We start from the raw sequence: 18,798 nt of genomic DNA, 5'->3' as shown, positions 1-18,798 counted from the left end.
ACTGCTCCCTGGGATAGGACAAGGAGTAATGGATGGAAGCTGCAGCACAGGAGGTTTCACCTCAACACAAGGGGGAATTTCTTGACTGGAAGGGTCCCAGAGCACTGGCACAGGCTGCCCAGAGAGGCTGTGGGGTCTCCTTCTCTGGAGCCTTTCAAGGCCTGTCTGGCTGTGTTCCTGTGTGACCTGAACTAGATTGTATGGTCCTGCTGTGGCAGGGGGGTTGGACTCCTGGTTGATTCTATGATGATTCTATGATGATGATCTCTTTGGATCCTTTCCAAACCCTTGACATCCTGTGAGCCTGTGAAGTGACAGGACAAGAGGCAACAGCCTCAAGTTGCACCAGGGGAAGTTTAGTTTGGGTGTGAGGAACAATTTGTTCCCCAGAAGGGCTGGAAATTGTTAGCCCAAGCTGCTCAGGGCAGTGGTGGAGTCCCCATTCCTGGAGAGGTTTGAAGCTATAGAGAGGAGGTGCTGGAGGCTTCAGTGTAGCAGTGCCCTGGCAGTGCATTGGACTCAATGACCTTACAGGTCTCTTCCAACCAAAAGGACCTGGTGGGGAGGAGGAGGGCAAGAAAGCAAGGCAGCCAACTTACTGTCTTCACATCGTTAGTGCCAATGATTCCTCCGATCTCTCCCAGGTCCTTCAGCAGCAAGTTCAAGATTTCAGTAGCTCTCTTCTTCTGGTGGTTACTGAGCTCCTGCAACTGGCCCAGCTCCCTCTGGGTCACTGTCAGGGCACTCTGAAAAGGTAGAAAAGCCACAGTTACCCTTCCCTTCACAGCATGGGCATCAGGTTTGCTGTGACACGTGGGCTACATGGCACTGTCTCCTATTTTCCAGTGTCCTGCCAAGTACAATTCCACCTTGCCATAATCCACTTTCACAACTCACTTGCTAACAAGGCTACTTTAGATCTATGAAAGGTAGCAAATCCAGGAAGAATCTGATTTGCATAATGCATGTCAAAGAAGGTTAATCACAGAAGCAGGTAGAGGAGGATATAAAATTCAATTTTTTTACACAGTAATCTGTTTTAGTGAGGAGGATAATGAAGCCTGCCATGAAAAGCAGTCCTGTTCATGACAGCTTCCTCAGCTTGTGTAATGAATTAAGGAACAGGGATGTATTTAGTTAGACAATCATCATCTTTCTCAGATCAGATCCTTAAGATCAATACACATCAGCAGAAAAAGCTGAGCGGTTTTTGTTTGGTTTTATTCTGATTCCTTCCTTGACATCATAGAATTATTGAATGGTTTAGGTTGGAAAGGACCTTTAAAGGTCATTTACTCCAACCCCCTGCACTCAGCAGGGACATCTTCAACTGAATCAAGTTGCTCAGAGCCCCAGACAACCTGAGCTGGAATGGTTCCAGGCACAGTGCATCTACCACCACTCTGGGTTACCTGGGCCAGGGTCTCTACACCCTCAGCATAACCCAACTATCCTTCTATCTAATCTGAATCTCCCTCTTTCAGTTCAAACCATCACTCCTTGTCCTGGCACAACAGGCCCTGCTCAAAAGCCTGTCCTCAGCTATCTGATCAGTCCCTTCAAGCACTGAAAAGCCACCAGAAGGTCTCTCTGGAGCCTTTTCTTCTCCAGACTGAACAAGCCCAACTCTCTCAGCCTGGCCTGCCAGGAGATGCCCTGCTTCTCTCTAAGATCCCTGCTCCACAGCACAGAGCCCAAAGACAAAACACTGCAATTTGCACGAAGCAGCTTTTCACAGCTTTCCTGGCATGACACAGGTTGTAAATAACCACAGCACAGGCTGGCCAGGTCTCACACCCACTTCCATTGCCACTGTGCTGCAAGAGCCTGTAAGAGAGCCACAATCTGCCATCAGCTTCCTTAGAGCAGTTCTTGAATTGCCTTCCTGTCATCATTTAATTGAGATGGAAGAAAGGGCAGCACTGGCAAATGTGGATCTTTAACAGCTTCCCTGCAGCTCCAGGTTTTAAACTACTTAACAAGAGCCTTGGCTGCAGTGTCTGAACAATTCCTGAAATGAGGCAAGCTAGAAGCTATCTGGGAACCCCTGTGCAAGTCCTTAGGGGAGGTGCAGAGTTTAGCATCACAGAATCACCCAGATTGGAAGAGACCTCCAGGATCATCCAGTCAAACCTATCAACCAGCCCTGTCCTATCAACCAGCCCATGGCACTAAGTGCCCCAGCCAGGCTTGGCTTCAACACCTCCAGCCACAGAGACTCCACCACCTCCCTGGGCAGCCCATTCCAATGCCAATCACTCTCTCTGACAACAACTTCCTCCTAACATCCAGCCTAGATCTCCCCTGGCACAACTTGAGACTCTGTCCCCTTCTTCTGTTGCTGCTTGCCTGGCAGAAGAGACCAACCCCACCTGGCTACAGCCTCCCTTCAGGTAGCTGCAGACAGCAATGAGCTCTGCCCTGAGCCTCCTCTGCTGCAGGCTGCACACCCCCAGCTCCCTCAGCCTCTCCTCACAGGGCTGTGCTCCAGGCCCCTCAACAGCTTTGTCGCCCTCCTGTGGACACACTGCAGTACTTCAACATCTCTCTTGAATTGAGGAGCCCAGAACTGGACACAGTACTCAAGGGGTGGCCTGAGCAATGCTGAGCCCAGGGGCAGAAGAACCTCCCTTGTCCTGCTGCCCACACTGCTCCTGAACCAGCCCAGGATGCCAGTGGCTCTGCTGCCCACCTGGGCACACTGCTGCTTCATCTTCAGCTCCTCTCTACCAGTATCCCTAGGTCCCTCTCTGCCTGGCTGCTCTCAGCCACTCTGTCCCCAGCCTGTAGTGTTGCTTGGGGTTGTTGTGGCCAAAGTGCAGAACCCTGCCCTTAGCCTTGTTCAATCTCATCCCATTGGCCTCTGCCCACCCATCCAGCCTGGCAAGGTCTAGTGAGGAGACAACCACCACTATAAACCCCTTCCTCTTACACTCTTCTGTGCCAGCTCATCAGCCAGCTGCTCGTTGGCCCTTGTTTTGTCTTCCACTTCTTGGGACTTCTGGTCATAATTGACAGCTAATTCTTCAAGGGCTTGAAGGACTTCTTTCACTTCATCTTTAGCTGCTTCGTTCTCAATCTGAAGCCGAGTCAGCTCCTCCTGAATCTTCTCATAATCTCTCCTAGTGGAGGCCAGAAGCTGGAAAGCAAACATCACAGAAGCATTAGTCACCCAAGAATGCATTCAGAGACAACACTGAACAGGATGAACGTGCATGAACATACAAGTGCCTGGAAGAGAGAGGAAGGGGGAGAGAAGAAATCCTGCTGCTCCGCATCAGCTTCAGCACAAACCCATTTAAAGGAAGCAAAGAAGGCTCTGAACTTTAATGAGATGAAAAATCTGAATTCAAATCCTATTACAGCACAAGGCTGAGGCAGGGAAACTTATTTTAAAGAGGATCACAGCTCCTAGTAAATGTCCTGCCCTCAATCTGATGCCACAGCCAGGACCAGGAGACGCCACAAAGGTGAATGTTTGAACACAGCCTTGTGGCTTTGAACTGAACCAAGCCAAAGGGCTCTCTGAGGCAGTCTCAAAGGTCTTGTGGTAGTAGAGAGACAGTTTGATAAGCAAAGCTATGAGGAGCCTGCTGAGGACAGATTAGCTGCTCCTGTTTGCTGAGGCAGGATATTAACTGTGGAAGATCCAGCACTTCACAGGTGCTGGTGGGTAAGACTTGGTACATTTACTCCTTACATGTTACAGAGAAAGAAATTGCAGGGATAGAGTTGATTGGAAGAGCTCAGATGTGTGGTTCTTGCCCTTGCTCTCGCCCTACTCCACCTTCATTCAGATGTTAAAGTCTTAAAAATTCAACTGTTGGCTTCCTGGTAAAAACTCAGACTCAACACCAGTCACATAGTGGAGAAGGACTGGAAAATAAGGAAAAGCTGGCACCTCATGTCTGCTGCTGACAGTGTACTCCCAAGAATAACAGCAAAACCAGGACCTAATATTGCATAAACCCACAACACACACAACAGCAACTGCTAAAACTAGACCAGGATCACAGAATCACCAAGGCTGGAAAAGGCCTCCAAGATAATCAAGTCCAGCCTATAACCTAACACCAGCAAATCAGCTAAGCCATGCCAAGTGCCACATCCAGGCTCTTCTTAAAGACCTCCAGGGATGGTGACTCCACCACCTCCCTGGGCAGCCCATTCCAGTTTCTAATCAGCCTTTCTCTGAGGAAGTGCTTCCTAACATCCAACCTAAACCTCACCTGGAACAGTTTCAGGCCATGTCCTCTTATCCTGCCACAAGTTTCCTGGGAGAAGAGCCTGAGCCCACCTGACTACACCTTCCCATCTAGGTAGCTGTGGAGTGTGATAAGGTCTGCTCTAAGTCTCCTCTTCTCCAGGTTAAACAACCCTAGCTCACAGGATCACAGGATGTTAGGGGTTGGAAGGGACCTCCACACAGCGCACAGAAACTACTCTATGAATCTATGACTTTTACCTGTTTAAAGTTACCTGTCTGTAAATCACCTTCTGATGGTGATTTAAAGCTTTCTTTCCTTTCATAAAGTCAGCATTGACCAGGTTGGAAGCGACCTCCAAGCTCAGCCAGTCCAACCTAGCACCCAGCCCTGGCCAATCAACCAGACCATGGCACTAAGTGCAGGGATGGTGACTCCACCACCTCCCTGGGCAGCCCATTCCAATGCCAATTACTCTCTCTGACAACAACTTCCTCCTAGCATCCAGCCTAGACCTCCCCTGCCACAACTTGAGACTGTGTCCCCTTCTTCTGTTGCTGCTTGCCTGGCAGCAGAGCCCAACCCCACCTGGCTACAGCCTCCCTTCAGGGAGCTGCAGACAGCAATGAGCTCTGCCCTGAGCCTCCTCTGCTGCAGGCTGCACACCCCCAGCTCCCTCAGCCTCTCCTCACAGGGCTCTGCTCCAGGCCCCTCACCAGCTTTGTCGCCCTCCTGTGGACACACTGCAGTACTGCAACATATCCCTTGAATGGAGGAGCCCAGAACTGGACACAGCACTCAAGGTGTGGCCTGAGCAGTGCTGAGCACAGGGGCAGAAGAACCTCCCTTGTCCTGCTGCCCACACTGCTCCTGAGCCAGCCCAGGATGCCAGTGGCTCTGCTGCCCACCTGGGCACACTGCTGCCTCATCTTCAGCTACTCTCTACCAGCACCCCCAGGTCCCTTTCTGCCTGGCTGCTCTCCAGCCACTGTGTCCCCAGCCTGTAGTGTTGCTTGAGGTTGTTGTGGCCAAAGTGCAGAACCTTGCACTTGGCCTTGTTCAATCTCATCCCATTGGCCTCTGCCCACCCATCCAGCCTGGCCAGGTCCCTCTGCAGGGCTCTCCTACCCTCCAACACATCCACAGCTGCTCCTAGCTTGGTGTCATCTGCAAACTCACTGATGCTGAACTCAATCCCCTGGTCCAGATCATCAATAAAGACACTGAACAGGACTGGGCCCAGCACTGATCCTTGGGGCACACCACTAGTGACTTGTCTGCTGACCTGTCCCACCTCTGCCCACTTGCTCCCAGGCCATGATGAAGTTGAGTGTAAGACCTCCAAGTGAAAGAGAAACACCTCTCTAAAATAGATCAGCTAAAGGCAGAATGTCCCTGCCCATGGCAGGGGGGCTGGAACGAGATGATCTCTGTGTTCCTTCCAACTCTGACTGATTCTGTGATTTTAGGGGTTGGAAGGGACCTCCACAGAATGTCAGAGAAGACATTGCTGGCTTTGGCTAATGGAAAACAGGAAACCAAACAAGCAGCTTCAGAGGCTGGCAAATGCCCAAAGTGATGGAGGGAGGATTCAGATGTAAGGGAAATTTCTCTGCCTGGTGCTGCTGGAGGCTCTGAAGTGCACTCACGTTACTGACAAACCCAAGTGAAATGCCACAGCCAGATGGCATGTAAATATTTAAACAACCAAATAGCTTCAAATCATCTTTTCTGCTCAACACAGATGGAACTATTATTTACATTTACTTGGGAAATGTTCTGTGTGAATATTACTGTGACTCCCAGCTATGGGAAAGTGTTAGGTACCACCTAGAGCATAAACACAGCTCCCCAGAAGGTGATGCCACGTGGAAAAAGTACACAGAGGGGTTTAAAAGGCTGTTAATAAAGCATTAGAGCCATCAGCTGGAAACAAAGGGAAGGAGAGGATGGATCTGTTCACAGGGTGGAAGAGTCAGAATCAACCCCCCCCCCCCCCCAAACACACCCCTAAGAAACCTGAAAAGGAACCAGAAGATACCAGTATCAGTGCAGTGCCATCTGCAGCAGGCCTTGGATTTATAATTAACCTGCTAGCTTAATCAAGCAGAAAAAAGTCCTCTGGTTAATTAGGGGGAAGCAGAGTGAGGCAGCTGCTCTGCAGCTAATAGATCAGGGAGTTAATCAGAGCTCAAAGACAGAGCAGGTACATCGCTCCCGCAGCGCAGGTGAAGCTTCCATGAGCAACACAAAACCTTGGGAAATTAATTCCATTCCCTTAAAGGAGAAACCAAAAAGAGGAGAAAGGGAAAACCAAAAAAGAAGAGGAGAAAGGGAAGAGATGGACAAGCTTTCTCAGATGAACCAGCTGAACCTCCTGAACAAGCAATGCCAGCTGCAGAGGCTTCAGGCAGCCAGCAAAGCTAAATTAGAATGGGCAAATAAAAACAGGGAGGAAAAAGTGGTTGGGATTAGAGGACACTGAAAACTTGAATTCTTCTGCCAGATGTGATAGGGATTATGGGACAAACAAAGAGGGTGGGGAATGGAGCAGTGCAAATATCAAGCAAGAAGAAAGGAATGCACATCACCCCCCCAAAAAAAAAAGACATAAGAGAAAACATGAGGGGGAAAAGAAGATTTATTGTGGACACTGGTGTGAAAAGGCTGGGAGAAGTGAGGTGGTGTAGATTAATGTTTCTGAGGAGGTATCAAACCCTGCTGTTTTGTCAATCACAGAGTTACAGAACGTCAGGGGCTGGAAGGGACCTGCAAAGCTCAGCCAGTCCAACCCCCCTGCCAGAGCAGCATCACCTACAGCAGGTCACACAGGAACACATCCAGGCAGGCCCTGAAAATCTCCAGAGAGGGAGACTCCACAACCTCCCTGGGCAGCCTGTGCCAGGGTTCTGCCACCCTCACAGGGAAAAAAATCCTCCTCATGTTTCCATGGAACTTCCTGTGCCTCAGCTTCCACCCAGTGCCCCTTGTGCTGTCACTGGGCATCACCCAGCAGAGCCTGGCCCCAGCCTCCTGCCACTCACCCTCCACATCTTTATCACCACTGCTGAGGTCACCTCCTCAATCTTCTCTTCTCCAAGCAGCACAGCCCCAGCACCTCAGTCTCTCCTCAAAACAGAGATCTTCCATTCCCCTAATCATCTTCATGGCTCTGTGCTGGACTCTCTCAAGCAGTTCTATGTCCCTCTTGAACTGGAGGACCCCAGAACTGGACACACTACTCCAGATGCAGCCTCAGCAGGGCAGAGTAGAGGGGCAGGAGAACCTCTCTTCACCTACTAGCCACAGCCCTTCTAATCCACCCCAGAATGGCATTGCCTCTCCTGGCCACCAGAGCACATTGCTGACTCATGGCCAACCTCCCATCAACCAGGACCCCCATGATCCTTTTCCCCTTTGTTGCTTTCCAGCAGCTCAGTCCCCAACCTGTCCTGCTCCCTGGGGTTGTTCTTTCCCAGCTGCCAGGCTCTCCCCTTGCCCTTGTTGAATTCCATTCAGTTTCTCCCTGCCCACCCCTGCAGCCTGTGCCAGCCTGGCTGAATGACAGCACAGCCTTCTGCTGTGGCAGCCACTCCACCCAGTTTGGTGTCATCAGCAAACTTGCTGACAGTGCCCTCTGTGCCCTCAGCCAGGTCACTGATGAACAGAACTGGTCTCAGTACTGACCCCTGAGGGACTCCACTAGGCACAAGCCTGTGAAACCCCAGACATGTGTAGAACACAATAGAGGAATCAAAGGCAAACTGTGGCAGGTGAATAAAGACCTAAAGCTGATCGTTCTTGCAGTGAGGTAAGTCCCTGAAGGGGGCAGGTAAGTCCTGGGTGATGAGTAACAGACATTTGTATGCTCTGTTCTCTCCCTGTTAAGGAGCTAAACCTTAAGCAGCTAAACCTTCTGAGAGCTTGGATAAGGATTGAGACATGGGCAGAATAATTTTTCATTTATAAGAGAGGCTTCACAGCCACCCCCTCAAAAAAAGCAGCCAGCATAATGCTGAACAACAGTTGAAGTGATTTGGGCAGCTGAGAGAGACAGTGCTATGGCCAAAGAGAGACAGACCAACGTTTTGGAACACTGGTGATGGGTGAGCTCTCCCACTAGGACTCTGCTCTTGCTCTCAATGGGTCCTTCTGCAACTCCCACAATTGAAAACCAGCATAAAAACGCCTTCAAAGAAATACCACAGCAGCTCTGTGCCTCTGGCCAGCCTGCTCTAGGGTAGGGTGTCCCTGCTTATGGCAGGGGGGTTGGAAATGGCTAATCCTTGTGGTCCTTTCCAACCCTGACTGATTCTGTCATTCTAACTCAGGGATTTGCTGGCTAAGCTGTCAGCCCATGGCTTGGATGGTAACACTCTGTGCTGGGTTAGGAACTGGCTGAAGGGCCGGACCCAGAGAGTGGTGGTGAATGGTGCCACATCCAGCTGGCAGCTGTCACTAGTGGTGTCCCTCAGGGATCTGTGCTGGGCCCCATCCTCTTTAACATCTTCATAGATGATCTGGATGAGGGCATCGAGTCAGTCATCAGCAAGTTTGCAGATGACACTAAGCTGGGGGCAGATGTGACTGAGTTGGAGGGCAGAAGGGCTCTGCAGCAGGACCTTGACTGCCTGGACAGATGGGCAGAGGCCAATGGGATGAGGTTCAATAGCTCCAAGTGCAGGGTGCTGCACTTTGGCCACAACAACCCCATGGAGAGATACAGGCTGGGGTCGGAGTGGCTGGAGAGCAGCCAGACAGAGAGGGATCTGGGGGTGCTGATTGATACCCACCTGAACATGAGCCAGCAGTGTGCCCAGGTGGCCAAGAGAGCCAGTGGCATCCTGGCCTGCATCAGGAATGGTGTGGTCAGCAGGAGCAGGGAGGTCATTCTGCCCCTGTACTCTGCACTGCTTAGACCACACCTCGAGTACTGTGTTCAGTTCTGGGCCCCCCAGTTTAGGAGGGACATTGAGATGCTTGAGCGTGTCCAGAGAAGGGCGACGAGGCTGGGGAGAGGCCTCGAGCACAGCCCTACGAGGAGAGGCTGAGGGAGCTGGGATTGGTTAGCCTGGAGAAGAGGAGGCTCAGGGGAGACCTTATTGCTGTCTACAACTACCTGAGGGGAGGTTGTGGCCAGGAGGAGGTTGCTCTCTTCTCTCAGGTGGCCAGCACCAGAACGAGAGGACACAGCCTCAGGCTGTGCCAGGGGAGATTTAGGCTGGAGGTGAGGAGAAAGTTCTTCACTGAGAGAGTCATTGGACACTGGAATGGGCTGCCCGGGGAGGTGGTGGAGTCGTCGTCCCTGGGGCAGTTCAAGGCAAGGTTGGATGTGGCACTTGGTGCCATGGTCTAGCCTTGGGCACTGTGGTAAAGGGTTGGACTTGATGATCTGTGAGGTCTCTTCCAACCTTGGTGATACTGTGATACTGTGATTTGCTGCTACTGCCAGATATTGCATCCTCAAACCCTCCCATAAACAAGTGGAAAATGACCTGATTGTAGGTTTAGGGCTTATACTTCCCCCCTGAAAACCAATAAACATTCATTTGATGGACAGAAACAAAGAAGTAAAACCTTTGAAGTGAGCAATCCAAGACTGAAAAGCAAATCAGTGGCAGAACCAATAATCCATTTTTCCAGGCTCACAGATTTTTCCTCACTACTGTCTCTGATTGTCAAAATAATGAAGAGCAGTAATCCATTACCAATTTTTATGCTGTCAGACTAGGAAATCTGTAACTACCTGCAGTCCACAGTGTCTGGACACTTGAAAAGGTACAGATATACTGGAAAACATGTTGCAAGTGAAAAACCTTGGCCAGGCTCCTACCTTGTGGTACCTCCAGCATCACTTCCCAGCAGGATGCTATGCTGCTGTAAGGAGTTATTAAGGCTTAAAGCTCCTTTGGAGGATATTATGACATTTGAAGCTTAAACTCAGCTGTGACAGAGGTTTCTCTTCCCTACTGAATTTTAGCCAGTTAATAGGAGCAACAAAAACTGCAACACAATCACTAAATAAGGATTTTTTGGTTACCTCCTCTTGATCCAACATTTGCTGCTTCAGTTTTTCTGCCAGTTGGCTCTGCTGGTTGATCTCATCATCCTGCAATGAAATAAGAGTTGCAAGAGTTTGAGTTTCTCACTTGGTCACTTTTGTTTCCCCTTTGTAGAAAAGGAGGAAGGATGATGCCATGGGTGCACAGTTGAGTGTTATAAACACACAGAGCTAGCTGGTAGGAGCAATGCACAAATGCAGAGGTTTCCAAGTAGAGGTGTTCAAACAAGAAACTGATGTGGTCAGAGTTGCACCTGATAACTTGCAGGAGACTTTGCTAATGCATCTGATGCTTTATAGATGTACAAATGCATCCACCCCACTCCCTGCTCTCTCACTCTGTCCCAGATTTCAGCTGAAGAGAGATCATTAGAGACAGGTTTATAACAGCTACAATTTGCAGCTGGCTCTGAGCTGCCTGGATAAAAGAGGAAGCTCAAATCACAGCACAGATCTTGTGCCCCTCCACTGCAGAATGTTTATTTCCCTCCTCCAGCAGAGCTCTTGAAGAAAACCCTGCTAGGGAATGTGGAGTCAGGCATCTGACAGCACTGTGTCTGAGGGAGCTGGGGGTGCTCAGCCTGGAGAAGAGGAGGCTCAGGGCAGAACTCATTGCTGCCTACAACTACCTGAAAGGAGATTGTAGCCAGGTGGGGTCGGTCTTTTCTCCCGGGCACCCATCAACAGAACAAGAGGACACAGCCTCAAGCTGCAACAGGGCAGATTCAGGTTGGATGTTAAGAAGAAGTTCTTGCCAGAGAGAGTGATTGGCTTTGAAATGGGCTGCCTGGGGAGGTGGTGGAGTCACCATCCCTGGAGGTGTTTAAGAGGAGACTGGGTTTAGTTAGTTAGAAGGGTTAGGTGATAGTTTGGACTCAATGATCTTAGAGGTCTTTTTCAATCTGCTTGATTCTGTGAAACGATTCAACTTGCTTGTTGACAGCATCCTTATGGGCAGGAACTCATCTTAAATAGAGAAGAGAACCAATGATAGACTCCACCCTGGGAGTCCTCCTCCAGAATACCACAGAAGGCCTACCAAGCACAGCACCTGACCAAGCCCATCTCACACAACCACAAAACTGTTTAGGCTGGAAAAGCTCTTTAAAGTCATAGAGTCCAATCATCAAGCCTAACACTGACAAATCATAGAATCATAGAATCAAGCAGGTTGGAAGTGACCTCATAGAATCAAGCAGGTTGGAAGTGACCTCCAAGCTCATCCACTCCAACCTAGCACCCAGCCCTAGACAATCAACCAGGCCATGGCACTAAGTGCCTCAGCCAGGCTTGGCTTCAACACCTCCAGGGATGGCAACTCCACCACCTCCCTGGGCAGCCCATTCCTTGACTAACCCTCATCCCTAAGTGCTACATCTACACAACTCTGCAATACCTGCAGGGACAGAGACATCTCTGTTCTGGAGATGGATATCCTTCTCCAAAGGAACTCACCAGAGATAAAGAACTGCTTTTTCACCCTATCAGAGTCAATTGATATTCTGTGTTTCCCTGACAAGCAAGCTAATAGCTGTATGTGCCATCAGAAATCAATCTATCAAGTGCCAGCTGCTCTCATCCATAATGGTCAACAGTTTTAATCTGCCTTTTTTTTTCTTCCCCCCTCTACTTCTTATCTTCACACAAGCTGAAGCTATTAATGGCAAGTGCTGGGTAAATGTATTGCTGATAGCTTTAAGTGCCAATGATGTATTTCAAGCTGTGCAAATAAATAAATAAAGAAGCCACCTGCACTCCAAGCAGTGTTCACAGCTGAAATGACACCAACCAAAGAGACTCAAAGGAGGGTTACATATTTCCCTTAATATTCTAATCCATAATCAATATATTAAAAACACTAAGCCATGGTCTCCCTTTTTGCTTTCTTCCTGTGACTCCACCATGGTGTCACAGTTTGCTGAGGGCATTCACAAAAGTCAGCACAAAAAGGGAGTGCTGAAATCTCTGTCCTGAGAACTTAAAGACAAACCTGGAATTGATCTCATAGAGAATGCTCCCCAAACACTATCTGCAGAGGAAAGATAGGCAGATAACTGACAGAGAATCACAAAATTGTTTAGGATGGAAAAGATCCTTAGAATTAAGTCCGGCCATTAACCCAGCAATGCCAGGTCACTACTAAACCACAGACCTCAGCATATCTACAAAGCTTTTCAATCCCTCCAGGGATGGGGATTCCACCAGGGCCCTGGGCAGCCTGGTCAAGGGCTTGACAACCTTTTCAATAAAGAAATTTTCCTAAGGTCCACCCTAAAGCTCCCTTGCTGCAACTTGAGGCCATTTCCACTTGTCCCATCACGTTTTTATTGGGAGTTAGAGACTGATCCCCACCTGGCTCCAGCCAAAAGGTCTCCCCTCAGCCATCATTTCTCCAGGCTCATCAATGCCAGTTCCTTCAGCTGATCCTCATGAGACTTGTGCTCCAGAACCTCCACCAGCCTTGTTGCCCTCCCTTGGACATGATCTGGTTTTATGCAGTGACAGTGTTTTGAATCATAGAATCAACCAGGTTGGAAGAGACCTGGTTGAACCTTGGGATATCTGCAGCTCATAGAGCTGAAGAAATCAAGACCCCCACACGCACCCATTTTGGCTTAGTCTTTGCCTTTACAGTCAGAGAGTGGAGTCAAACCACATGTTCACACCTTATCATCCAGCTGTCTGTAGAGACTGGCAATCTCCTCATCATATTTCTGCTTCTCCTCTGTGGAGATGCTGGCAACAACTGGTGTGATGTTGTCAATAATGGGGGTGTTATCACAGGGCTCCAGGTTCTTCTGGTCCTTCGCGCTGATCTGTTCGTCTTCAGGCACAGCTTCTCCTGCAGGCACATAAGCAGAGGGCATTACTGTCTGACAGAGAGGCTTAGTCAAGGCATGGCCCTTCAGGGCTGCTGAGAGGGACCCAGCAAAGTTGAGCAGGTAACTGTCACACATAGAAATGAGAGGTAGAGGTAGGTGTGGAAGGTTTGCCATCCTCATTAGAAAGATGACCTCCATGGTTAGAAACCCAGCAGCAGTTTGAATGGCTCTCATTAAAGGCCCTGAACTCCTGACTCCCCTTTCCCTCAAGCCCTCTATAGATGGGATTAGCTGCATGGATTAACAGAAGTGTAAGGAAGGAGGAAAAAAAACCTGCATTTCAACCTAAAGCCTACTGGCAACTCAATGTCTCTGACTCTTCAGTATCCTAACTGCCTCAGCAATGCTCCCTCCCCCATCACGAGCTGCGAGAGCATCAGGACAAGAAGCAAGACAGCTGCACCTCAAATGATTAACACCTCCTGCCTCCTCACAGCACACCAATGTGCAGATGTTGCCTTTCCTTAGCAGACAGGATGTTCTCCCTACACATTTCCTTTCACCACCCTGTTCTCAGAGGAGTATTGTCTCGGGTAATGGCAGTGCATGGCAATTACGAGCCTGCTGCAGCTCAATGAAGAGGGACAGGCAAAGCATCCATGCCAGAAATTGAATCTGCTCTCATTAGAGTCTGTTGAGAGATTCTGTGAGCTGCTGGATGCTGCACGTGTGGCTTGAGCTGTGGGCAGGTTGCATCCCACTCTTCTCTTTTTCATACAATGGCTTAGGTTGGAAGGGACTTTAGAGATTCATAGATTCAGTGAATGGTTTGGGTTGGAAGGGACCTTAAGGATTCATAGAATGGTTTGGGTTGGAAGGGACCTTAGAGATCCACAGAATCATAAAACAGATTGGGATGGAAGGGACCTTAGAGACTCATATAAGGGTTTGGGTTGGAAGAGACCTTAGAGATTCATAGAATGGTTTGGATTGGAAGGGGCCTTAAAGATCAGAGAAGCATAGAATGACTTAGGTTGGAAGGGACCTTGGAGACACATAGAGTCATAGAATGGTTTGGCTTGGAAGGGATCTTAGAGACTCACAGAATCATAGACTGGTTTGTGTTGGAAGGGTCTTGAAAGATTCCAACCCCCTCACCATGAGCAGGGACACCTCTGATTAGACCAGCTTGCTCAAGGCTTCATCCAACCTGTCCTTGAGCCTCCAGGGATGTGACATCCACAACAACCCTGGGCAGCCTATTCCAGAGCCCAACCACCCTTATGTTGAAGAACTTCTTCCTAAGATCCAGTCTAAACCTACTTTCCCTCAGCTTCAAATCATTTCTTCTTGTCCTTTCTATAGACACCCTTATGAAAAGTCCCTCTGCAGCCTTCCTGTAGGATCCCTTCAGCTATTGGAAGGCAGCTCTAAGGTCCCCCTGGAGTCTTCTCTTCTCCAGGCTGAACACCCCCAGCTCCCTCAGCCTATCCTCACAGCAGAGCTCCTGCAGCCTCTTCATAGAATCATAGAATCAACCAGGTTGGAAGAGACCTTCAAGATGATATAGTCCAACCTAGCACCCAGCCCTGTCCAATCAACCAGACCATGGCACTAAGTGCCCCTCTCTTGAACACCTCCAGGGATGGTGACTCTTGGATCATCTTTGTGGCCTCCTCCAGACTCACTCCAACAGTTCCATGTCCTTCTTATGCTGGGGCCACCAGAATTGGACACAGCACTCAAGGTGGGTTTTTCTGATAAGCCACAGTATTTTAGACCCATGAAGGGCTGTGAACCATTCCTCTTGCCAAAACAGCATTTACCTTGCTGGCAGGGAAACAAGGGAAGAGGATAAACATATCAAACCCCAAAAAGGCTAGTTCAGGGCCCTTAGCAAAACAAAACAGGGCTTGGAAGAGAACAAGCAGCTAACAAGAGATTTTTATATCATGCTTCAAGCACAAAAAAAGGTAATGAGAAATCAAGCACCACAAGCTCTCTAAAACTGCTTCACTCAAAAGACTTTTTGTCCTGTTGCTGATGGCTTGATGGAGAAAAAAAATGGGATTTGGTTCTTTATTGTTGTGTTTCACTGGAGCAGACTGAGCTCAGTCAGGCTTTGGGACCTTGCACACAGGGGCAATGCTGCTCAGGAGAATCCATCAGGAGCCTCCCCCCCCAAAAAAATGAATCTTTCTAGATTTTCATTTATTGGCTGAGAACAACCTATAAAAACACAAGAGCATATAGAACCATAGAATGGTTCAGCTTGGAAGTGACCTCAATGATCATCCAGTTCTAAATCCCTGCCATGGGCAGGTACCCCTCCCGCTAGAACAGGTCGCTCAAGGTCTTATCCAACCTGGCCTTGAACACCTCCAGGGAGGTTGTGGAGGACAGAAGCACAGAATATGATCTTTGATCCCATTCTGTGTTTCTGTCCTCCACAACTTCCCTGGGCAACCTGTTCCAGTGTCTCACCACCCTCACTGCAAACAACTTCTTCCTAACACTCAGTTTCAATCTCCCCTCTGCCAGTTTAAACCCATTCCTCCTCATCCTGGCATTACAAGACCTTGTCAATAGTCCCTCCCCAGCCTTCTTGTAGGCATTTGGATACAGGGATGCTGAAATCCTGCTGCAGTGAGAGCTGGGCACACCCATTCCCTGCTACAGTTTCATCTTGGATATTCTTTTGTAAACCTTATGGCATAAGCTACCCCAGCAGAATATTTATGCATCCGTCCCACGTTTCATATTCCAGATGCAATTTCTGCCAAGCTTTCATTTGTAAAGAGCTTCCTTCAACTGAATCTCCTTCCAAACAAAGCAATTGCAGGAGGTCAGAGAAGAAATCAATACTATTTGAAATGGATTGGATGTATTGCTGAGTGAGGAAGGCAGGACTGAGGGAGGAGGGGTGAGGAGGTGTGCGTTAGGAAGACAAAACAACAGAGGCAGCACATTATAAGGCTTGCTTACACATAGAGCAATGAGGGGTTTCTAAAGTGAGAAGGAAATTAAAGTCATCACATTCAGCAAACAGAGAATGAAAAAAGGCAGAAGATGAGCAGGTTACAAAGCCCCAGCACTCCTCAACAGCACCAGCAGCCCCAGCGTCTCCATAGCAATTGCTCAGTGCTGATAATGGAAAGATTCCCCGGGCTGGAGTCTCTAGAGAAAGGCAGGGAGCACAATCATTAGGTAAGGATCTCATCTGAAAGGCAAGCGAACAGCACAGGCAGCTGAAAGCAGTAAGCAATTTTGGTTTGGGTGGGGGTTTTTGCCCCCATAAAAGTCAGTTATTATCCTTCAAGTAGTGATATCACCCAGGATGTTCAAAAGCAGACTTGGCTAAGCAAAACAAACGATGACTAATAATCAGATCACAGATTTGTTCTGGCTCTGGCTGCTCCAGGTTGGCAAGAGTGACAGACACACTCCTGAACTGCAAGATGCAGCAGCACGAGGATGGCAAGCAATTGATAAAGCAAAAATGACTCCAAAGCAGCAGAGGTTCACTGTTGAGGGGTTGCTGGGATTTCAGGATGCAAGGGTTGGGTTGTGAGACCACACCTCAAGTACTACGTCCAGTTTTGGTCACCACAGTATAGGAGGGACATTGAGGTGCTGGAGCAAGGGCAGAGAAGGGTGATGAGGCTGGGGACAGGTCTGGTGAACATGACCTATGAGGAGAGGCTGAGGGAACTGGGATTGTTTAGTCTGGAGAGGAGGAGGCTGAGAGGGGACCTTATTGCCCTCTACAACTACCTAAAAGGAGGCTGTAATGAGGCTGGAGCTGGTCTCTTCTCCCCAATTACTGATGATAGGACAAGAGGAAATGGCCTCAAGTTTCATTAGGAGAGGTTTAGGTTGGATGTTGGGAGGAAGTTCTTTACTGAGCAGGTGGTCAGGCACTGGAACAGGCTGCCCAGGGAGGTGGTGGATTCACCATCCCTGGGGGTGTTTAAAAGGAGAGTGGATGTGGTGCTTGAGGCTATGGTCTAATGATGAAGGATGCTGGGATGGAGGTTGGACTGGCTGATGCTGGTGGTCCTTTCCAACCATAGCAATTCATAGTGATGAGATGTTGTGCTGAGGGATTTGGTTTGGTCAAGGACTTGTCAGTGTGAAACGAATGATTGGACTCAAGGAGCTTGAAGGTCTTTTCCAACCTAAGAGATTCTGTGATTAGGGCTAGGGATTGGTTTGTGGCTTCTTCAGCTGTTTGTGTGTTTTGTTTATTTGGGCTTTCAGTTTTTTAATATATGGAATAAAAAAGAATCAGAGAATCACAGAATGGCAGGGGCTGGAAGGGACCTCCAAAGCTCAGCCAGTCTAACTCCCCTGCCAGAGAAGGATCACCTAGAGCAGGTCACACAGGAACACATCCAGGCAGCTCTTGAATATCTCCAGAGAGGGAGACTCCACACCCACCCTGGGCAGCCTGTTCCAGGGTTCTGTCACCCTCACAGGGAAAAAAAATCTTCCTTCTGTTTCCATGGAACTTCCTGTGCCTCAGCTTCCACACAGTGCCTCTTGTGCTGTCACTGGGCATCACCCAGCAGAGCCTGGCCCCAGCCTTCTTTTTTGGCTCTCAGGGACTGAGAGGACTAGGGGGAATGGAGCAAAGCTGGAGATGAGTTGGTTCAGATTGGATGTGAGGAGGAAGTTGTTGAGCATGAGAGTGGTGAGAACCTGGAATGGGTTGCCCAGGGAGGTGGCTGAGGCCCCATCCCTGGAGGTGTTTCAGGCCAGGCTGGATGAGACTGCTCTAGGATAGGGTGTCCCTGCCCCTGGCAGGGGGGTTGGAATTGGCTGATCCTTGTGGTCCCTTCCAACCCTGACTGATTCTATGGTATAAGAGCTGTTCTCATTGCCATTTTCTGGTACTTACCATTTCTCCACCTGTTGAGTTCCAGTTCTAGATGCTGGATAACATTCTTTAGACTCTTGTTTTTGTCCTTTTCCTTCTCATACTTTTTCTTCCACTCCTCTGCAGTCAGCTCCAGGTTCACAGACACTGTGTTCTTGATCGTCTTAGCTCTGTGTGACAAAAGCAGGTGTCAGTAGCTCTGCAAGGTTTATCTCAAGGCAACAGGGACACAAAAGGAAACTACTAAACACTTGCAATTTATTTGCTGAAGTGCTACTCCACAATTCCTTTTTCCCTCAGAGCTGTTACTTATTAGAAGCCTCAGTAGAAATGTTTCCATATCAAACTTCAGCAGCCAGTGTCTTGGAGCAGAAATGGATCTGCCTCTTCAGATTCCTCCAAAAAGAGCAGCTCTGGAACCTGTTCTGGGATTAAGGACTCACTGCTCTGCTAGCTAAGTGTCATCTCACAGCTCCTCCTGGCCTGAGACCCACCACAGAGTGCTCCACACCAGTCTCTGGCTGTGGGCATGCTTAATGGATGGAAGCTGCAGTGCAGGAGGTTCCAGCTCAACACAAGGTAGAACTTCTTTACTGCAAGGGTCCCAGAGCACTGGCACAGGCTGCCCAGAGAGGTTGTGGAGTCTTCTTCTGTGGAGCCTTTCAAGGCCTGTCTGGCTGTGTGCCTGTGTGACCTAAGCTAGACTGTATGGCCCTGCTCAGGCAGGGGGGTCGGACTTGATGATCTCTTTGGGTCCCTTCCAGCCCCTGCCATCCTGTGAGCCTGTGATCCTTAACAACCATACCTTTAACTCCATCAAATGCAACAAAT

General features: G+C 49.1%; 1 protein-coding gene across 2 annotated transcripts in view; it reads right to left on the bottom strand.

The window, feature by feature from the left end:
• KIF5C (kinesin family member 5C) overlaps window positions 1-18,798 on the bottom strand; it is a 122,796-nt gene that overhangs the window by 33,016 nt on the left and 70,982 nt on the right. For both annotated transcript variants that reach the window (XM_064154799.1, XM_064154792.1), the window contains exons 11-15: window positions 17,989-18,137; window positions 12,933-13,108; window positions 10,246-10,314; window positions 2,933-3,139; window positions 600-746 (exon numbers count right to left, since the gene is read on the bottom strand). In XM_064154799.1, coding sequence (XP_064010869.1) covers window positions 600-746; window positions 2,933-3,139; window positions 10,246-10,314; window positions 12,933-13,108; window positions 17,989-18,137 — 748 coding nt within the window. The remainder of the gene's footprint in view (window positions 1-599; window positions 747-2,932; window positions 3,140-10,245; window positions 10,315-12,932; window positions 13,109-17,988; window positions 18,138-18,798) is intronic.

This window comes from Pogoniulus pusillus, chromosome 2, assembly GCF_015220805.1.
Source record: "Pogoniulus pusillus isolate bPogPus1 chromosome 2, bPogPus1.pri, whole genome shotgun sequence".
Lineage (NCBI taxonomy): Eukaryota > Metazoa > Chordata > Aves > Piciformes > Lybiidae > Pogoniulus > Pogoniulus pusillus.
The sequence above is the reverse complement of the archived record's forward strand: the minus strand, read 5'-3'. Positions and strand labels throughout refer to the sequence as shown.